This window comes from Nuphar pumila, chromosome 13 (genome assembly GCF_984573655.1).
Source record: "Nuphar pumila chromosome 13, dmNupPumi1.hap1.1, whole genome shotgun sequence".
NCBI lineage: Eukaryota > Viridiplantae > Streptophyta > Magnoliopsida > Nymphaeales > Nymphaeaceae > Nuphar > Nuphar pumila.
The window spans coordinates 68,333,930-68,357,650 of NC_143261.1; the positions used below are offsets into that span (position 1 = coordinate 68,333,930).

General features: G+C 36.7%; 1 protein-coding gene across 1 annotated transcript; it reads left to right on the forward strand.

Annotated features, from left to right (window-relative positions):
- Positions 1 to 157: 157 nt before the first annotated feature.
- On the forward strand, positions 158 to 19,429 carry LOC149818602 (F-box protein At1g47056-like). The gene is made up of 2 exons (XM_089986257.1): positions 158 to 330; positions 18,028 to 19,429. Exons 1-2 carry the CDS (start codon positions 158 to 160, stop codon positions 19,427 to 19,429), a joined length of 1,575 nt encoding a protein of 524 aa, XP_089842383.1.
- Positions 19,430 to 23,721: the final 4,292 nt, after the last annotated feature.

The following is a 23,721-nucleotide window of genomic DNA, read 5'->3' on the forward strand; positions in this document are numbered from 1 at the left end:
AGGAGGAAAAGGGAGAGGCACGGCAAGGGGCTAACGGCATCCTATCGGCCTTTCAGCAACAAAAGAAGAAGAGAAGAGGGAAAAGAGCGTACCTGGTGGGGATCAGTGTCGATCAGTGTTATCGCATGTAGGGTACGAAAGAGGTGTGGGTGTATCGATGAGGTGGCCGGCCACTGCTGCTTTGTGGGTTGCAAGATGGGGGTGTCAGCGCGAGAAGATCGAGCAAGATGAGGAGAGGAGGATTGCTAAGAGAGAGATGAGGGGAAAGAAGAAGGGAAGGGAGGAGGTCGCTGGAGAGGGAGGCAGTCATCGAAAGGGGGAGAAGGGAGGGCGAGCAACGAGGTGAGAGAAAGAGATGAATGAAACATAAAGGGAAAAGAAAGGGGGCTTGTATTAGGGTTTTACAGGAAATTTAGTGACATATTAGTGACGTCAAAATTCTGTCGCAAACGTCATCACAAATTTGTGACAAAAAAAATGGTGTCGCGAAGTAGCGACGGAGTGTGAGACAGAATTCTTTCATCGCTAATCTGTCACAAATTTATGACAGTGTTTGTGACAAAATTTTTCCATCGCATATTCTGCAACTAATTCGAATTTTAGGGACAAATAGTTTTCTCTCGCTAATCATCGCAACTTTGTGACAAATTATTTTTGTCGCTAAATAACATTTTTCTTGTAGTAAATATGGTGCACGATAATCTATATGTGGATTTGATATTTGATATTGTAGGACCAGAATTGGGTTCTGCTATGAGTCCTAGTGATGTACTAACTAAAGTAGAGAAAGAACAAACAAACGATGTAGCCAGTAGATTTTATAACTTACTTAGAGATGTTGATGAGCCACTGTGGAATGGTTGTGAGAGCCACACTATCTTGTCTGCAGCTCTTCAACTACTGAATTTGAAGTTAGAGTATAATTTGAGTCAATTATGTTTTGACTATTTGTGTTCTATTGTGAAGAGTATGTTGCCCAAAGATAAGAAATTGCCATAAAATTTCTACCGGGCGAAAGTTATGGTCAACACTCTAGGTATGAGATATCAAAGGATAGATGCTTATCCAAATCACTGTATGTATTTCAAAGATCAAGAAAATAGCAGATCATGTCTGTTATGTGGGCATCCTCGGTTCAAGTCAAAGACAATGGGTAATGCTAACATAAGGTTAAAAGAAGTGCCATACAAGTCACTCCGCTACTTCCCTCTCACCCCTAAATTGCAACGACTGTATATGTCTTCGAGGACAACTAAACACATGAGATGACATGCAAATAAAGTTTAACGTGATGAAGACAATATCACGCATCCTGTTGACACGAAAGCTTGGAAGCACTTTGATCGTACTCATCAGATCTTCACATTGAAAGTGAGAAATGTTAGGTTTGGTTTATGTACAGATGAATTTAATCCATTTGGGAATAGATCAACCCAATACTCGTGTTGGATGATATTTGTCACCCCATATAACCTTTCTCCAAGCTTGTGTATGAAGTGTCAAAATCTTTTCTTGTCTTTATTGATCCTTGGTCTGACATCTCTGAGCCAAAATCTTGATGTATATTTAAGGTCATTGATTGATGAACTAAAAATACGGTGGGATGACGGTGTTCTCACGTATGATGCCTACAACAAACAAAACTTCAATATGAAGGCTGTTGTTCTATGGATAATTAGTGACTTTCCTACATATGGTATGTTATCTAGTTGGAGCACACATGGGAGGTTGGCATGTCCATACTGCATGGAGGATACAAAATCTGTTAGATTGATGCATGAAAGAAAGTTGTGTTGGTTTGATTATCATCGTCAATTTCTACCCAGCGACCATCTGTTTCGACGATAAATGAATGCATTCTGAGCAGGCACAACTGAAATAAAAGGTCTACCTACACGGTTGTCTGACAGAGATTTTAAGACGATTGTGATACTTTTCATATGGACTGACAGATGTCCATAGTGTGACGCCCTTCCTTGAATTTGGGAAGGATCATAATTGAACAAAGAAATCTATATTTTGAGAACTACCATATTGGTCGACCTTATTGATACAACATAATTTGGATGTGATGCATGTGAAGAAAAATGTGTTTGATAATGTGTTCAATACGGTAATGAATGTCAAAAGAAAAATGAAGGATAATCCGAAGGCCCGTATGAATTTAAAAGTAATATGTAAAAGACCATAATTAGAACTCTAATAGTACAATGGAAATGTACTGAAACCAAAGGCAAGATACGTGCTTGGACCAGATCAAGTAAAACAGGTATATCAGTGGTTAAGACAATTGAGATTTCTAGATGGATACGTCTGTAACGTTGTTCGGGCTGTGAAGATAGACGAAAGATAATTATATGGGTTGAAGAGCCATGATTGTTATGTCATCATGCAACAGTTGATTCCTCTAGCATTCCATGATATGTTAGACAAACCTATATGGAGGGTATTATCCGAGTTGAGTCAATTTTTTTAGAACAATGTGTGCATCAAAAGTTGTAGTAACTGAGGTAAAGAATTTCAAGGATTCTGTCGTCACTACTATTTGCCAGCTAGAGAAGATATTTTTGCCAATATTTTTTGATGTTATGGAACGTGTGATCATACACTTTCCATATGAACTTAGGGTTGGTGGTCCTGTGCAATATTGGTGGATGTACCCATTTGAAAGGTATATTTTTATTTATATTTTTCTCTTTAATGCTATTGGAAATTTATTGTATTACAATATGTATATTGTTGACAGATGCATATTTGACCCCACAAAAATGGTTCAGAATAAAGCAAGAGTAGAGGGTTCAATTTGTGAGGCGTACACTTTAGAAGAGATTTCAAATTTCTCATTTATGTACTTTGAGCCACACATTCCAACACGTACACTTGCCTACCTCGTAATGTTGATAGAGAAAAAGTTATTGTGGCTGACAAATTATTGATATTTAAACCACTTGAGAATGCCTTTGGTAGTTGCCGGTCAAGACTCTTGGAAGATCGAGAGCAAGACGCATCACAAATCTATATCCTTTTTAATTGCTCAGAGATCGACCACTACATCGAGTAAGTATACATAATATGTTACACTAAGTTTTCTACATACATGGTTTAGTGTGAACACCCCAAATTTTTCAAAGTTTTGTAAAAATATCCTTTTTTCCCTTGGCCGCATTTTTTGAGAAAATCAAAGCAATTTCAAAACTAAATTTCAGTTATTCTTCAGATTTTCTGGATTAAATCCCATATTGATATGTCCAATTCAATTTCGGGTCCAAACCCAGTGTTTAAAGTCCAAATCTGAGCCTCCTTATCCAAATTTTCAAATTAAAGTTTCAAAATATCAAAAATAATTTTTGAAAAGCTCAGACAGTCCATCTGGTATCCTATTGGATCCACAACCCTGTATTTCTCAATTCGAGGTTCTAAACCTTGAATATTTCCTAAAAATTTGGATATAAGCCCATTTTTTGAAGAAATTTTCCCAAAATAGCCTTGAATTCTCAGAAAAACTCTTTTGTAAATATTTTGCAAAAATACAAAAAAAATAGTCTTAAAACTTTATTTTCTCGTAAAACCTAGGATTTTATTCTAAAAATGCAAAAATACAGAAAAACAACACAAAAAATCAAGAAAATTAGAAAAATTACGAGAAAAACAAATGAGTTTAATCTTTTTAAAGTTAATTTTGCTAAAAACCTCATTTTAAGAACCCTTTTTATGAAAAATCTTTTTGAAGGAGCCTCTTTTTGGAAAATCCAAAAACATTTGCAAACAAACCCTTCACGAACCTTCCAAACCCTCCCTTAATCTCTCACTCTCTCCATCTCTCTTTCGTTCGCCCTCATCGAAACCCTCCATCTCCGAACCCCCCTTCCTCTGCCATCGATGTCCAACGGCCCTTCACGAACCTTCTTCCTCCTCCTTAAAAAGGCACTCAGAAGAACCCTAAAGGCATCGCTTCTCACCCCCGCATCTTGTTCCTTCTTCTCACCCGTTCTCACCACTCCACCTTCCTCTCAATCGATCCGCCTTTGCCTTACCGCAGTCTCTTATTCTCGCTCCTTCCCTCTCTTCTTCCTCTTCCCCTTTCCTCTTCTTCCCCTTTTGTCTTCTCTTATCTTGACTATCTCTCAGTCGATTAAAGAGGAAGGCCGTCCTCACACTACAACACCTAGAAGCCATTGCTCCTTCTTCGTTCGAAGCCCAACAATCAGGATTAAGGAGATTAAGTTTCTACAAGCGACTACAGGAGCTCGATTGACTCTAGATCTCTTTGGTTTAAGCTTAAGCAACAAAGACACAGTAAGATTTCGTTTCTTTTTCTTTGATTCTTCTTTTTTTTTTTTGCATTTCTACCCCCTTCTCCCTTTTTCTTCATCATAGTGTTCACTAAGAGCAACTTTGCATCGTCGACCTGCTTATTGCAACCTTGATGATGCATATTGCAATAGCAATGTTGCCTCTAATTCAAATGCTTGCTGCATTTTGAGGCTACAAAAGAAGGTACAATTGATTTCACCGTTGCACATTGATGTTATTTTCCCCTTAGTTTTTCTGTTTTCTGGCACATCGCCCAAACATATTTTCGTTTATTGTTTTTCCCTTTCATTCCTGATTATGTTTCTTCCTCTTTTACTATTTACCTGCATAGTTTAGCAAATGTCTTTGTCGTGGTTTATTACTTTGTTGGGTCACTTTTTGTCACAGCATCATTGGTCCTATGTGTCCTTGGCCGGTTCAATGTCTTCTTAAACTCGTTGTATGTTGTTAGTCCAACATCGTGCAATGTCACCATCGGTAAATCCTCCATTAGTATCTGCATCTTTTATTTATTTTCTTTTCACCCCCTATTCACACGCGCTGGTCGAAGTTGTGAGCCTAAAACCCCATCCGCTGTTAAGCCAGGTGATGGATTCACTGTAAACCCAACATCTGGTTTTCTTCTAGCACCAGATTGGGTTTTCGTTGGAAGAACCGCTCAACAGTCTAAGAAATCATTCTCAACATCCAAGCTAAAATTGGATCAGAGTTGCCTAACTCATCAGGAGTATTGTTAGATCTGCAGTAGACCTCACCTCTTGTTTACAAGATCCATAACCCTTTTTTTTTAGAGTGAAGGCCAGGTTGAAGACACAACCCTCGCTTCCATGGCATGCCTCTAGATGTCTCCAGAGATTTTCCATTCCTGTCCTACACTGGAAGATTTGAGTGAGAAGCCCTGGTGATCAGACTACCAGATGCCTCTTAAAAGATCCTTTTGCATTTAGATTTCCCATTATGTCCGATCATAATACTCTTGTTTAATTTTTTATGAGTTGGTTTGGTGAAGCTGAGTTATCGGTGCATTTGGTGGTTTGTCAAGGACAGTCATTTGATTGTTGGATAGAAGGTAAGTTTTACTCATTCAGTAGAATAGATAATATATTCATGTATATCATACTCCTGTGCATCCCATTCTCTTAAGTTAATCACTTGTGGTTTGTGCTTTTTATTATATTTTGTAATTGTATCTGTGTAGATCTCAATAAGCGTTTGTATTTACATCCTGTTGAACTATAATCTGATGTTACTATGTCTACATTACATTGGCATAAACTAACGTTTCATTCACAACACCATTATTATGTCTTCCCTGCGTACATCTTGAAATTTCACCTGCATCACCGTCTGCTAGGAAGTTAAAACTTACTTGTTTAAGCTCTGAACATAGTGCTGGACATCCTGACAATTGGTTATGTTCCGTTGCTTGCGAACACGTTTTGTGAAGGGATATGATGTTGAGGTTTAATAAAGGGCAGGGGATTTGGAATTTCTGTCAACAACTGCATCCTAAAAATCTCATTCTTTTCTGCCATTAGGAGAAATTAAGCATCATTTTTCTTTGGGTTATCATCCTTATTTCTTTTGCAGGTCCTTGCTTTCATTTACGGTAAATGTTCATACCAGGCTATAGTATAAACACATACTTCTGTTATTTAAGTTTTGCTGCAAATATGCAAATCTTCTGGGTTTCATGATGTTCAACAGTGGTAAGTGAATTGAAGACTCTTTGTTTTATGGTTCACCTGCAGAATCTTCCATGGATTGCCAGATCAGGGGTTTGTGAGCAGGTACAGAGCATGCTAGTTTTTCAAAGGCACTCTTTGTAGTTGGATTTGTTAGTGCAGTTATGATCATGATTCCATACTTGTTGCCGTCACAACCAAATTGGCAGCATTCAGCTTACTAGCCCACATTCACAATTTACTGGTTCCTGAAGATTGCTTAATCCATGGCATGAAAATGTTCAACAGTGGTGCTTGAATTAAAGATTGTTCTTTGTTGTGCAGTTTTCAGAAATCCCATAGACGATCAGTCCAGATCAGGGATTTGTGAGCAGATACATTGCATGCTAGATTTTCCAAGACCAGAAATGGTAAATGGATTATTTACTTCCACGTGTGGTGGTTTATCTGCAGTAACTCTCATAGACTCAGCTCAGTTCAGAGCTTTATTTTGTTCATCAGGCATTTTTGCATATCTTTGTGAAGTTGATTGGGTTTGTCGTAGCTTGGTGGCTTCTATCACTTCAAATCGTACGAGCATACTGAGTTGATAATTCCTAAAATACTAAATATGTTGAAGTTTTTTTTTATTATATAATGGGTTTGGTTTTACTGAAAAGTTCACTATTGGTTCATTAATCCACACCTACCGACGTTCATGCATCTTCGTTTATACCTCACCATCACCAGCCTAACCCACATTCTCCTACATTATCACAATGCCTATGTTGATGCTCCACCCCTCCCAGCACTATTCATCCCTATGTAGCCCACCATTTGGTGCTCACCTATAACTGTAGGCTTGCGTGGAGCAAATGATTCTTGGTTCCTAACAGGGTGAATGTAATAAAGATTTTTTTTTTTAAATGGAGAGAGGTAAATTACAACATTGTATGTCTAAAATTTTAGCATGCCTGATCATCATGGATGAACTTGAAATGGTGCATCTTCATGAGTATGACTGCAAGATTTTGTTCAGTTAGGGTGAGATGATCAGTTTTATCAGTTTCATTTCCAGCCTTCCAGGGAATACTGCAATCAATATTGTGAATCTGTGATTGTGCAGGGTATCAAATTTTCCATGTTGTGGTTGAATTCAGCTATTTCTTAGTATATTAAACCATCATACTTGTTTCTTCCTAGAATTAGTTGTTTTTGATTGATACTTTTGCTTTTGGTGTTGCACTATCAGTAAGTTCTACATCATACTGGTTAACTTGGCCTAAGGTAGGTGCCTAGACTATCAGCTTTCTGTGATGCCCATCAGAGTGATATTGATTTTGTTTGTTACTTTATTCTTTATAGTGTTTGTAGGCATTGTCTTAATTGTTACTCTTAAAGCAATTAGTTTTCCACTTCCAATAGTGGCCATTGTTTCGAGTTATTGAACATACTCTGTGCAGTTAACTTACCCATGCCATATCTACTCCTGCACTACCCTATACGGTAGGCTTGGTGTTAATTTCCTTCTCCTCTTCATGTAAATGATCTTTTATTTATTTATATATATATATATATATATATATATACAGGATTTCGATACAATACCTTCCATTATCCTCCATGCTTTTGATACTAACCAAGTGTTTTGCAGAGAACATATGGAAAATATCATTACTTGGAGTTGTAAATTCAATTTTATAAGTTATAATAAGTTAAATCCTAATGAGAATTTACATTTCCAGCTTTTAGATAGAATGAATGAACATTGTAAATGTCATAAATTGCTCATTTTCATGCTTTTTTGCCTTTATTTTCTAAAAACTCACAATGGTGAAACACGAATGGCATGTGCACCATTTCGTAAGAGGTAATTAATCCTAAGTTGATGATTTACATCAATGGCCATAGTCAGGATGTAAACAAAACTTAGTATTTTTATCTTTTATAAAATAACACTGGATCCACACCGGATCCTTTTCAAAATTCATCATATTTTTTTTAAATATTTTTCTCTTTTATCAGAGTTTAGTGGGTTAATTTCATTCTAAACTCTATAAAGCACCAAAATATGTTTGATTCTTCACTTGAATTTAAATGTGGTTATTATATAATACATTCAATGACCATAGTCAGGGATGTATTATATCTTCAACCTCATTCTTAATTCATTTAAAGAATGAAATATGCTTTTCAAATCCAATTTCAAAAATTATTTAAATTCATCATTTAGGATAAAATTGCATCATATTTTCAAAATTTCCTTTTCAAAATTCCAAGTGATTCTTTTTTCTTCATTTCTTAGATCAAATCTTATCTATAGATTCAAATTCAATTCTATCTCATTTCAAGATTCAAAAATTCAATTTCAAAGTCCAATTTGACTTTAAAATTTCAAAATCATTTTGTATTCAAATTTCAATTTCCAAATCGAAAATCCAAACTTCAAAGTTCAATTTAACTTTGAAGTCATCTTCTGTTTCAAAATCAAGTTTATTTTTCTCATCTTCAAATTCAAAATCAAAGTTTGAGATTGATTCTGAATCTCAAAGTTTGACCCTTCCTAAGTTTTAAATTCAATCTGGGTTTCTAAAACCCAGATCCATCTTCAAAAGTCCCATCTGGACTTTTCAAAATCCAAATCTAAAGTTAGACTCAACTTCACCTTGGATCTCAGACCTTCAGATCCAAATCCCATTTTTAGGATCCAAAATCCAATTCCATCTCGGATCTCAGACCTCAGATCCAAATTCCCTCTAGGATCCAGAATCCAATTCCATCTTGGATCTCTGATTTCAGATCCAAATTCCATCTTGGATTCCAAATATTGGATCCAATTCTATTTAAAATCCAGAATTCAACTTCATCATTGGATCTCAAATTTCAGATCCAATTCTCATTTAGGATTCTAAATCCAGAATTCAATTTTGATCTCAGTTTTATTTAGGATCTAGACTTTGGATTCAAATTCCATCTTGAATTCCAGATTTCAAATCAAACTCTATTCCCAAATCCCAACTTTTCCAAATCCAACTCCATTTCATTCCAGATTTCAAAATCCAAATTTATCATGATTCCCAAAATTCTAAAAACCAATTTTATTTCTCAATTCTATTTGGATTTCTCAAATCTCATTCTGATTTCAAACTTCAAAGCTAGAATTAAATTCAATTTCAAACATTCATCCAAATTGAAAATTCTAATTCAAAATCCATTTATGACTTTGAAACTTCCCTTCTTCTTTCTATCTCAACTTCAAAACCATTCCTTTCGAAGTCCAGAGTTATTTTCCGAAGCTCTGATTATTCCAAAAACTTAGAACTTTAAATCTTAAGTTGTAAGTTAGAAACCATTTCTTCACTCTATTATCAAATTCATCTCAGAAACACTTGAAGATTTCCAAATCATTTTTCGAAAAGAGCATACATCCTTGCATTGCACAAGCATGATTCTTTGTGCATTTAGACTTAGGATAAATTCTTAGATAATCTTTTAGCAAAGCAAAAGGCATGAATTCGACCCTTGGTTTGATTACCCCTAGTAAAAGCGCCAGGAACGGTCGAACCTCGTACCGACGAGCGGATCCCGTCTCCCAGTTTTCCCACAAATATTTCAAAACGGAGGTGAGTTATTTTCTTAAAAATCTTCAAAATTAAGGTCAAGTGAGACCCCGCAAAAGATTTTCTCTCTCTCTTCTTTTCTTTTCTTTTCTCTTCTCTCTTCCTTTCTGTCTTTTATTTTCTCCCTTCAGAAAGGAGGGAATAGAGGTTGGAAAGGAAAAGAGAAGGAAGAGAGAGAAATACCAAGAGAGGAATTTTTTTTGCGATGATCACATTCAGTAATATAATTATTTGTTAAACGCAGACGATTTAATCTGGAGTTGTGAAGAGAACTTCCACATCTCACTGATTCAGAAGTACAGAAAGAATGTGAAAATAAGTTTGGAGCATGGTTGAAAGAGTTGGTAGGGATGATGACATGCATTCTTTCCATGTAAACAATAATATATTACTTAATTGGTCATTTTTACAGTTATTGTTTATTCTTGTGAGTCTGTCATGGTGATGTTAATGACCAAGGAATATGTGATTTACAAAATGGTCCGACCAAAGTTGTGCAATGTTACAACGGGTATATCGTAAATGGTTATCGATTCCATACAAAAGACTACGGTATAAACAAGTCAATGATGAATAGTGGCATGTGTGTCAAGGGTAGCAGTTACAGTGAAAATAAACTTGACTACTACGATGTTATTGAAGAAATAATTGAGTTGACTTACTTAGGCATAAATAACATGGTAATTTTATTCAAGTGTCATTGGTTTGATCCCACAACAACAAGCAGGCATTATAGAGGTGAATCATAAATCAAGGTTTGGAACATATGAGCATTGCAAGCTCAACAAGTTTACTATACTTCATATTTGAATATAAGGAAGTCAAATAGAAATGAATGGTGAGCGGTTTGCAAGGTGAAGTCTAAACTATACCCTGAGTATGATCAGTTATAGAAAGACAAGATTGTTGAAGATGATGATTACTATCAATCATATGAAATGTATGACTTCTCTTATAGTCACGATGTCATACATGGTCTGCATGTCACATCTCCATTGTCCGATGACACACATATGGAAGAATGTTATCCAAATGATATACTAAGTAGATGGCTGCCCAATGAAGAAGATGACGAAGAGGAGGAGGAGGAGGAAGAAGAAGAATATGAAAGTCAAACAAGTGATGGGGAAGCATACTCGAGCTTGTGAAATACATCTTATAATATATACCACATCACTTTCTCATATGCACCATTTATTTTAACATTATATATTGCATATCATGTTACATTCCATGCATACTTAGCATGTACATGCACAATTCATGCATAGTTATAAAACTAATTCATGTAGGACCTTTAAATCTTTATATTTCATGCATATATCATATCCATGCTAATAATATTTTTATTTGTTAGAATATGGTTCATGGAGGTCACAATGGTCGAGCACCCAGTGGTCGAGGACTAAGTGGAGGCTGTGGGACAACATTTGGTAGATGTCTTTGTGTTATATTTAAATATAGGCATTCATTATGTTTTTGCTTATATGTTGATATAAAAATTGTTACTTGTTAATCGTCTTTATAGGAGAATCTCATCTCAGTGATAGCCAATCTCAGCCTTCGTCTTCACGTAATGCTTTGATATGTATATCATTTAAATAATTGTATACTTGATTAGTTTAAATGTACATTGTGTGAATTTCTAACTCATTGTTTTGTAGATGATGTTTTGCCTGCACATGACCCACCTACACCAACTACTCATACAAATCACGAGACAATGTCGGATGCTAGGTCTCCTCAGTCTGACACACAATGACTCATTGAAATAATGTATATCGATAGTCGATCGTAAGTATTTTATTGTCATTTGTCCAATACTTATCTTATAAATAGTGTATATCGATAGTTGATTGTTAATGTGTATCAATTCATATGCAGCACGAGGTTCGAGCCACAAGAAGTAATTCAAAAAATTAGGAAGTCACTAGTTTAGCATCTTTCAAGACTGGTTGCTCAATAGAAAGAGTACCTGAAGAAGGTGTTGGACATATTATGGTTCTCATTCATGGTATACAATCGTTTATCATAGCTAATGTGTTTCATATTTAATTTTTTTTATAGTCATGTGTACTAGCTTTCTGAAATTATTTGTTGGCTTCGAATCGCTTCGCGACTGCGAAGGAGGAGAATGACGCGATACTAGTGTGGCAAAAGGTGGTTGTCAGTCAATTTGCCGATATGCTGCACAATATGAAGACTGCAATAATAAAAGCTGGTAGGATAGATGATCCACTGCAGTGAAAGGGCCATGACCCTTCTACTATCAAGACAGATTATTGGGATGTGATGTGTGATAAGTGAACAAGCCATGAATTTTGAAACCACTCAGCAAAGGTTGCACAAAATCGAGCGAAGATGCCCGATGCCCATCTACACATAGGTGGTTTTAGGACTTTTGGGAGCTACCAGAAGAAAATAAAAACTCATCAATATATATATTATCAAATTTATAAGTATTTCTTCATACTTTTTAATTGATTTTTTATCATTTAACCTTGCAGGAAGCAAAAAAAAAAGGCATTGTGCCTTGCAAAGATGTGTTTGTTAAAATACATAAACGTAAGAGCATGAGAGAGTTTGTATCAGAGAAGGCGAGAGCGACAACGCTATGTATTTATTGTATTAATAAATATTGTAATATACAAGTTACCATGAATTACATTATCATAAATATTATAATTCTTAATTATTAATTCATACTGTAATCATTACTTTGTAGGAATCATACGAGCAGCAGATGGTAGAGCGATATGACGATGACTCCACTCAGCATCCGCCTTTTGATCCTGCAGCATAGGTGACTACAACCAGTGAACCCAAAAAAGGTCGTGTGTTCAGGTTTGAGAGTAATATAAACACCACACCAGTCGTTGACTCCTGTAGCCAGGGCTCTCAGAGTGCTACCGTCGGCATCAACTCCCAGCGTCCGATTGACCCTGCTATTTCTTAGGATGGTATCCGCCAACTTCTTCAGGACACAATGCATGACTTTTTACATGAAGTCATCTGCAACCTTGTCCATAACAAGTTGTGCAACTTTTTTCGGGACAGGGAAACTTCGTATGCATTCAACATGAGCTTCGGTGCCCGTCTGGTATAAAGTTTCATGCCATTAGTTTCATGTCATTAGATTTCAAGCTAGTATGTGCATGATTGAATACATATATGCATGATTGAATCACTATAAAAATTTATTGATAGTATTAGAACACATATATCATGATTGAATCACTATACAATTTTTTTGACACCCTTAGAACACATATATGCATGATTTCATCACAATGAAATTTTTTTGATAGCCTTAGAATATATATAAGCATGATTTCATCACTATAAAAATTTTTGACTGCCTTATAACTTATATATGCATAATTGAATCACTATGAAATTTTTTGACTGCCTTATAACACATATATGCATGATTGAATCACTATGGAAGTTTTTTGACAACCTTAGAACACATGAGCATTATTTCATCACTATAAAAGTTTTTTTATTGTCTTATAACACATATATGCATGATTGAATCACTATAAAAGTTTTTTGACAACCTTAGAACACATATATGCATGATTGAATCACTATAAAAGTTTTTTGACAACCCTATAATACATATATGCATGATTGAATCACTATGAAAGTTTTTTGACAACCTTAAAACACATAAAAGCATTATTTTATTACTATAAATTTTTTTACTGCCTTATAACACATATATGCATGATTGAATCACTATGAAAGTTTTTTGACAACCTTAGAACACATATATGCATGATTGAATCACTATGAAAGTTTTTTGACAACCTACGAACACATATAAGTATGATTTCATCACTACAATTTTTTTTTACTGCCTTATAACACATATATACATGATTGAATCACTATGATATTTTTTACTGCTTTATAACACATATATGCATGATTGAATCACTATGAAAGTTTTTTGACAACCTTAGAACACATATGAGCATGATTTCATTACTATGAAAGTTTTTTGACAACCTTAGAACACATATAAGCATGATTTCATCACTATTAAATTTTTTGATTGCCTTATAACACATATATGCATGATTGAATCACTATGAAAGTTTTTTGACAACCTTAAACCACATATAAGCATCATTTTATCACTATCAAAGTTTTTTTACTGCCTTATAACACATATATGTATGATTGAATCACTATGAAAGTTTTTTGACAACCTTAGAACACATATTTGCATGATTGAATCACTATGAATGTTTTTTGACAACCTTAAAACACATATAAGCATGATTTTATCACTATGAAAGTTTTTTTACTGCTTTATAACACATATATGCATGATTATGATACATAACACATTTATTTGACAACCTTATAAACCATATATGCATGCTTGAATCACTATGATATTTTTTTGACAACCTTAGAACACATATCTGCATGATTGAATCACCATGAAATTTTTTTGTCAGCCTTAGAACACATATCTAAATTATGTTAATGCCCTTCACTTTATTGCTAGTCTATGTGTCATTCAGCCATGTTACTTTAATTGCCTTAGATTAGGTGCATTGCATATAATTTATTTTATTATATTTTGTTTATCAATACTAATATTTTAGTTCTCTTGTAGGATGCTGAAAATGATTAGCGTAGAGGAGCTGATGGAGGCATGGATGAAGAGGCAGATCGAGACAATGAAGTGAATGATGCTCCAAATCTTGGCGAGGATTAGATTCATGTGTTAAATTTATTTCACGTACTTGTTGTTTCAAACAAAACTCTTTGTATATGTTCACTTGTAACTAATTAGAACTTGCAGAGGATTATAGTGGGTTGTTAAATTTGTTTCACTTATAACTTATGTTAAATTTGTTTCACCTGCTTTGTATATGTATTTTTTATGTGTACTTTGTTTTTTATACACTGGTTATATAAATTGTATAACGATATTTTTTTTCTCGATATTTATATTTCAAACAATTTTTTTTTTTAATTTATGATGAATTAGCAACGAATATTATCAGTCAGTAATATCTATCACGAATTTAGCGATGGATTAGGGAAGGATATTTAGCTTTCTAAAAAACTGAATCAACCGATGTTTTGCGACGGAATGTAATCTGTCGTGAATCTGTCGCTAAATTGGCGATGGATATTAGAGACAAATACATATTCATCATTAAATTTTAGCGACAGCTATGTATCTGTCACAAAACCAAATCAGTCTTTATTTAGCGACAGATTAACGATAGATCATGACATTCGTTAATCTATCATGAATTAGCGACAAAAGTAGCAACATATCAGTTTTGTCGCTAATTAGCGACCAAGAAATTGCGATGAATGCTATCCAGCGCTAAACGGATTTGCGATGGATTATCGTCGGATAGCGTCTGTCGCTAATCTGCAAAAATCTTGTAGTGCCCAATCGTGTTTGAACCTAAACCTCATTGTCGGCTAATAATAACTTGGATCTGGACCCGGCCATCCTGATTCCTACCCAATGATGCTGCACAACTTGTGACTGTTTTCCTAATGTTTGTACCAGAACTGTTTCCTACATGAACAAGTGAGGCATTTGTGAGCCAAACTAGCTACAACCTTTTCATAGATGAGTTTGTGGTGAGATTTCAAAATCCATTACTTGAACATGTTTCAATTTGCTAAGAACCTATTATTGGATCGTGCTTTTTCAACAAAAAAAACATGATTTTTGGATGCTGAAATATTTATGCAAATTCTGAACCTATGATTTTCTAACCTTAAAACTTCTTGCTTATGCATAAAAAGCCAATCTCTTTAAAACCAAGTATATATATATATATATATATAGAGAGAGAGAGAGAGAGAGAGTAACTAGAATATGAGAACTAGAAATATGGGCATTTCCAACACTTTTTTTACAAATCCAACCATGTGGATGTGCTTGGCATGGTGAGTTTGCTAGGAATCAACCATAGGATCATGTATTTTTGATGAAAAAATAAGATTTTTGAATGCTTGAATATTTATGAAGATTATGAGGCATTGATTTTAAAGCCTTAAAAAGATCTCATTTATGCATTGAAATTGGATGATTCAAGAGTGGGTTATTATAAAACCAAACATGTAGATCACATCCCTATGGTTAGATTCAAGAAAAAAGAATAAAGAATTTATGAAAATAGTGGTTCACACATTAGTTCTCTCTCTCTCTCTCTCTCTCTCTCTCTCTCTCTCTCTCTCTCTCTCTATATATATATATATATATATATATATATATATATATATATATATATAAAGTCTTTGGTGCATATGTGCAAACAGCATCAATGAGTTGAAACTCTTACCCTTAAAAAATGTGTTTAGTCAATGTGTTAGTTCAACTCTCGTATCATGTTTTTTTGATAAAAAATACATTGTTTTTAAGTCTTAAAAGTTTGATGCATTTATAGCCATTGATTTTTTTAAATCACAAAAAACCTATGCATGCACCAAATTCTAGTGATTTAGAAGTTGATCCCCACCAAACAAACTATATAGATCATATCTATAAGATTAGATTCGCGTAAAAAGAACATGAGCAATAAAGCTCGTTTCAACTCATTGATACCATATTCACATTTGCAACTGAAACTTGAGTACCAGGTCTGAACAAGCCCTATCGTGCACATGGAGGCTAGCTGCTTATCATGGTTGGGGGCACTCAAGGCTGAGTGATCGGATGATTCGTATCTTTCAAGTCGGAGTTTTACGAGCCTTGTAGAGAGGCAGGCCCATTAAGTAACCTAGTTCTCGTTGAGGGTTCTTCATAAAAAAAAAAAAGATAAATACGCCTTAATTTTGTAAATATCTCAACAAGCGCTGGTTTACCATTAAAAAAAAATATCAATGGATTCATATATCCGTCGAATTCGAATATTTGTCTGATTCAGACTAAACGGATTCGAATTGGGTTGGATATCGGGATAAAATCCAATTCACTGACATCCCTACTCGTGGGCCAGTTTGGGGTCGGGCTAGTTCGTCGATTCTGCTCGATCAGCCTACCTGGTTTGAGTGATCAAAGTCAAACCAAGTGGAACGAGTCCAACTTGTCGGAACAAATCTCAAGTTTTCCAACTTTGACCAGCTGGGGGAGACCGTCCACTCTTTTGCTTTGCTTAAATTACAAAGTAAGGATCATGAGTATGACAAATTAGAATCAACCTGTTGAACAAAGACTATTTTCAAAACACGACGCGTATGAGATTAATAACGGCAATTGTGACAAATTCAGGTAATATTTCGAAAATATCATTAAAAAACGTGATATATTAACAAATATTTTAAGCGTTTAAAGTATCACAAAATTTTGAGAATGGCATGATGCTAATGAAACTAAAAAAACCCTAAGAAAAAATGATATTTATTTTTCAGTTTTGAGTTTTGTATTTTAAAATATTTTGTTTTCACCAAAAAAAAAAACTGTAAAAACAAAAGAAAAACAAAAAAAAAATCAAAATCTCCTGAGAAATTAACGGCCAAATGTCATCGTCTTTAGCACACATACCATCTAATCGGATTTGGTAGGTCCATATCCGATCATACTGCCTAATCAGTTGGAATGAGTAACGAGAGCACGGATATGGATCTGATGAGAAGTGTATGTGACCAAACCCGAAACTAAATAGCTTACATATTGAATTTCAGACATCCAAATTGAATGCAAATTTGGTAACACATTGAATCTGAACACGGTAAAGAAAAAAGAAGAAGAAAAAAAAGGAAAATATGAACACAGAAACTCACATAAAATTAGAGGTGCAGTCCAGGTGAACTATCTCGAGCTAAACGAGCCAAGCAACAGAAAACTCATATACAAAAAATATATATATTTTTTAAAAAGTTGAAAACAATAGAATTTTTAAACCCTAAACGTATTAACCCAAGCTCAAGCCAGCTCATTTACAAATAAAGAATTGTTTCAAACTTGTGAGCAGTAGGATTTAAACTCCAAACTTACTGCTTGAAGGCCAAACACTTGAACCATCTTCATTCTATAATATAAAATCTATGTAAAATATGTTTATTATTAATAAACTAGCCTATCCTAGCTTTCATGATCGAGCTTGTTGTGCCTATTTCACGAGTTTGAAGAAGCTCTTTACTTGCGTTTCCCAGACCTAGTCCCAACCGATCAACAAAATCTCTCTCTCTCTCTCTCTCTCTCTCTCAAACAGTGAATAAGAAAATTTCAGGGCATTTTGAACTCGCACTCTATCAGTGAATTTAGAAAATTCATGGGCATTTTGAATCAATAAATTTTGGTCAGGGTGGTGAGATTAATTTTTCCAATTACCATATATCAGCTCCCGCCCGCTAAACTCGCTAACTAAGAGGAATACTCTCTCTCTCTAAAATGGGCCAAACCATCTCACACCCACCTCCCCTGAACGCCACCACAGACACCACCAACACCACCACCACGGAGAGAGACCTCCCGGACGATTGCCTCGCCCTCATCTTCCACCACCTCCCGCCTGCAGACCGCAACCGCTGCTCCCTCGTCTGCCGCCGGTGGCTCGCCGTCGACTCCCGCTCCCGCCACCGGCTCACCCTCCGCGCCACCTCCTCCCTCCCGCTCCCCTACCTCCTCGGCTCCCGCTTCTCCTCCCTCTCCCGCCTCACCCTCCGCTGCGACCGCTCCTCCCCTTCCCTCCCGACGCGGCCCTCCTCTCCCTCCCCTCCCTCTGCCCCAACCTCCTCTCCCTCCGCCTCAAGGCCTGCCGCCACCTCTCCAACGCCGCCTTCCGCTCCCTCTCCCTCCCCCGTCTCTCTGAATTTTCCGCCTCCTCCTGCAACTTCGGCGCCACCGCCCTCGCCTCCCTCCTCTCTGCCTCCCCCTCCCTCGAGTCCCTCTCCGTCAAGCGCCTCCGCGGCCTCGCCTCCGACCCGCCTTCCGTCCTCGCCCCCGCCTTAGGGGCCTCCCGCCTCCGCCGGATCTACCTCAAGGAGCTTTTCAACGCCCAGGCCCTCGCCCCACTCATCGTCGGCTCCTCCCAATTGGAGTCCCTCACCGTCGTCAGCTGCTCCGGCGATTGGGATCGGATTCTGGAAGAGGCCACCGTTGGCGTCCGCGGATTGATTCACCTCCACCTCGAGCGATCCCACGTCGGCGATCGCGGCCTCCTGGCCGTTGCGAGGTGTGCCAGCCTCGAATCCTTCAATCTCTTGAAGACACCGGAGTGCACCGACGCCGGCATCTCCGGATTGGCGACCGGATGCAGGGGGCTCAGGCGGGTGAGGCTCGACGGGTGGAGGATGAACAGGATCGGAGATGCGGGTCTCTCCGGGTTGGCGAAGAATTGCCGGAATTTGAAGGAATTGGTGCTGGTCGGGGTGAATCCGACTGCCTGGAGCTTAGTGGAGTTGGGGGAAAGGTGCCCTGGATTGGAGAGGTTGGCCCTCTGTGGCAGCGAAAGCATTGGAGATGCAGAATTGGCGGTGGTCGCCGTGAAGTTCAGGTCATTGCGGAAGCTCTGCATCAAGGGGTGCCCTGTTTCGGATGCCGGCGTGACCTCGTTGGCCGGGGGGTGCCCGGAATTGATGAAGGTGAAGGTGAAGAAGTGCAGGGGGGTGACCATTGAGGCGATGGAGGTGTTGAAGCAGAACAGAGTTGGTGGGAGGGAGTTGGAGTTTGAATTGGATGAAGAGGAGGAGAGCAAGGAGAATTTGGAGTTAGTGGTTAGGAATGAAAGAGAGACTAATGTGGCTCAGGCACTCAGAAGCAAATCTATAGTTTTTAGAGCTAAGATGAGTTTATTCTCAGGAAGGAATGCTATTGCTGGCATCCTTAGAAGATGGTAGTTGCAGGTGAGAGATTTGAGTTTGCAATTTGAACTGTTTAGATTAGTTCTGTGTTCGTTTTTTTTCTTCTCAGAACTACAATTTCTGAGCATTGAATTGTTCTCATGATTTATTGTTGTACAATTTATTGTTGTACAATTTATTGTAGTATAAGAAAGCATTATTGTCTTATCTTGCTCTTTGTCAATTGATTTGTTATGTGAACAGTATTCTTATTTGATATATAAGAAAGCATTTTTGTATTATCTTGCTCTTTGTCGATTGATTTGTGATGTGAACAGTATTCTTATTTGATTGTTTTGTGGTCGTGTGCTGAATAAGGAATGATGATTTTGAGAATTACACTTCGCTGCTCAGGCCATATAACCAGATAAATGGTGTAACTGAATGATTAGACAATTGTGCATCAGTGCAGTGCAATATCTCAATTTATACCATTTGTATGGATAGGTGGGGTGCATCAGTACACCCAAGTGGGTGACCAGATTAAAGTGTTGATGACACCATATACCAATGAATTGTTGAAAGCCATAAAGGAAAAAAGGTTTCAAGTTTTCAATTGATTTTAGCAAATCTTAAACTGTATTTTTTTATTGGGTATGAATGGGAAAAGTACCTAAGAGCTACCTAGTAGGTTATCAGTAGAAGACTGCATGGTACATAAAAAATGAGTTTCACATGCCATGAGCAAATAATGAGGATTTCACACGGGATGAAGAATGATGATGTAAGAGGAGAAAAACTAATTAAGAAGCCCAATGTTTCTCTTGATTGCAGTCTCTGGTCTCTGGTTTTTTTCCTTTTCTGATTTAACGTGGGAAAATCACTGGTATGGTTTGGACATCCCATTATGGGGTCGAGATGTGTCGTGTTGGGGATAGCTTCTCATTTGGCTTTGGCCTTAATGGCGAAGGAGGCATTTGTTACACTCCCTCCCAAGGGAGGCCTCTTTCCTTTGAAGGGGCTACTTTGGAGGGAAAGTGCTTCTCCTAGGGAAGGTGTGAGCCCATTTTGACAGGAAAGCTGTTTTCGGGCATTTGTTACGTGGGCTTCACCACATATTTCTCATGGATGTCCATGTTTGTTTCATCTTTTATATAAAAGAGACCCTATTTCTTATGAAAGAGGGCATCTTTCATAGGAAAGGGCATGAGATATACACTGTTGTTTTTTACTTTGCTGATCAATGTATGTATTTACTGTATGCTTGGTGGGCTTTTCAGAATCTGTCAAGACTGTTTCCTTGAACAAAATCTACAAGTCAGATACCAGAAACTTGGGTTAAGCCAAGTTGGTCAACCTCTTCGGCGGTTGACTTGGTTAGCTGAATGAGTTGATTCCTCCTACAGGCTCTGCAACCTCCCTAAACTGATCATAAAAGGCCCACCTGAGTGCCGTCGTTCAGAATTTGACTCAAGTTATGAACGTTGAACTTGGGGTCCATTCACCTGGTTCCATGTTGCAGGACAGGCTAGTTTGGTCGCCTGTCCCTGGTGACACGACCGGACATGTTGACGTGGACTGTGGACATAAACACGAATGGGGTATTAATTTAATAAGTTTCATTAATATTTAAATATTTTTCTCAATATAAATGCATTTTTAAATAATAAAATACCAAAAAGAGTTCTTTATTCATTAAAAAAAAATCTGTCTAATTTTGAAAAAAATTGAACTTGCCAATTGAACCCGCTTAGTGTGTGGGGTCGTACCTAGGGGTGTCAACTGGTAGGGTTTGGTTTAGACCTAGGTGAGACGAGACCCAAATATTATTTGAGATGATGGTACCTGGTCTGGATCTGACTCTAATCAGATCCACCATAAGAGAAACCATATCCGGGTCCTATAAGGATTACATGAACCAGACCGAGACCATACCCGATAAAATAATATATTTTATCATTTTACATTGAAAAGTTGTGTATCTTAATTGGATCGGGTCAGGCCAAGATCTGGTATGAAATTTCACAAACCATACAGCTCTATATATCAATTGACCCGGATTCTAATCAGGCCTTCTTATTTATCACCAAACCCTGTTCTTATAGGGTTTGGTACAGGCCGGGTCCAGGTCAAATCCGACCCATTGACACCCCTAATCGTACCCATATCTGTGAGACGTACGTAGATTGGAATGGATCCTCATTCACCAAATAGTAAAAGAAGGTGGGACTTTAGAACCTTGAAGGGTTAGTTCACCAGAATCATGAAATGTTGTAATGCCCCCCAATGCTGTCAGTATCGGTATCGGCCCTTTATCGTTGGCTTGGCCAACGATTCAGGTGAATCGGACCCCGATACCAATACTCAAGTGAATCGTTCTTAATCAGCTAAAAAATAATTAAAAAATATCATGTGTTAATCAAAATGTGACGCATGTTAAAATCATGAAAATATTATTAAAAAATATTTTTAAGTATTTTTTATATTTATTAAAAAATAATCGATTCAAAGGTAAAGCGTATCCGATATGATACCGATACACACCGATACTGACAACATTGATGCCCCCAGTTTTACACAGCCAACAGTCGTGTTACATACACACAGTCATAGCTATTAGCTAGCAAACACGTGAAACGAATTTTTTTTTGTTAAAAAATGAATTCATAAATAAAAATATTTTGCATTAAAAAAAGCAAAAAAAAAAGAGTTAAAAAAAGTGATCAGGATTAATGCGGTTTAGTTTTTTTTAAAACGAGGTCAATATGGGTTGAGCTTGAGATTTGATGAAATTAAATCCGTATTAGTTTTTTTTATAGAAAAGTGTTGTTATATATATCTTATTTGTGTTGTAAAAACGTTTATGAGTATTTTAGATTCTTAAAAACAAAAGAGTTCTTTTTTTTTCATAGTTGTATTGAAAAAGGCATCTTTGCGATATGCTATAGAGTGTAGAGGCTGCTCATCTAGAGCATGAATAGCTCTCAAAAGGAATTTGTAGGTCGGGTTTGGTTCAGATTCAGTGGGGCCAAACCTAGATCCGATTTGAGTTGTAAGGGGTTTTGTGTTGAGTTCAATTGGACCCACCATAAGAAAAACCATACCCGAATCCTTATGGATTACATGAACCAGACCCAAATCATACTCAGTAAAATAATATTTTTTATTTTTTTTACCTTGAAAATTTGTGGATCTTAGTCGGAACTTGGGTTGGGCTCGAGTCTGGTATAAAATTTTACAAACTATACTGGGCTCCATATGTTAATCGGACCTTTTGAATCTGATGGATTCTAATTAGACCTCCTTGTTTATCACCAAATCCTGACCTTACAGGGTTTGGTATGGTATGGGTTGAGTCAAATTCAAACCTGACCAATTGACACCCCTAATTATAGGGCTCATCTATGGCGTAAGCAATCCAGCCATGGTAGTTGGATGATGTTCATCATCAAAATGAACGACACCAAGAACCTATCAAGACATTTTATATTTTCAGCAAATATTAATAGTCTATTTTGCAGCCATTGATGCCATCTGTTTACAAATTGAAAGGCATGAGAAATTATTATATATGGAACCCATCTTTTTAATAGGATTTTGCATGTGGTTGATCATGACAATGAACTACATTAAAGGCTTCTTTTACAGTTTTCTATCCAAGGTTATTTATAACATATAATATATAATATATTAATAAAATACTATAAAATATACATAATATCTATATATTTTATATAAATATAAAGTTAACATGACCCGAGTTGACCCTGCCGAGTCACAGGTCACTCAAGGACTAGAGCAGTGAACGAGTTTTAGAACCATGCCTAGGACCTTTGGGCCCAAGGTCTATGCTGATGGCCTACAATTAATGATTAAAAACTGATTCAATAAATATTCAAAACAAGCTGACTGGATTGGACTTACTGTTTTTAATTTATTCATAGATTTAACAATTCAAGGTAGCCAGATAAACCTCATTGGTCAAAAGGAGGCCTGCAGATCCATAATAAAAAAAAGTGCAGCCTCTTTCAAACCCTGTTCCATAAATAAATTTAGTGATTGTTTGAATGAGTGTCAACTCAGCCAAACAAGGGGATCGAGTAAGTGCAAATCCAGTTGAATGGAAACAATATAAACGTGTGGTGTGGTTTCTGTTCAAACTATGACCAAAAAGTCAAAACATCACCAAATCAGGTTCAACCCAGCAAGTTTAGTCGGTTTGAGCCTGGGTCCACCAACATAATGAAAGACAGCCATGCAATCATATCATATAAAGTAGGAATGTACAAATAGACACCCGAAATATTGCAAATTTATGTTTAAACAGCCAACTTTTTTGAAAAAATGCT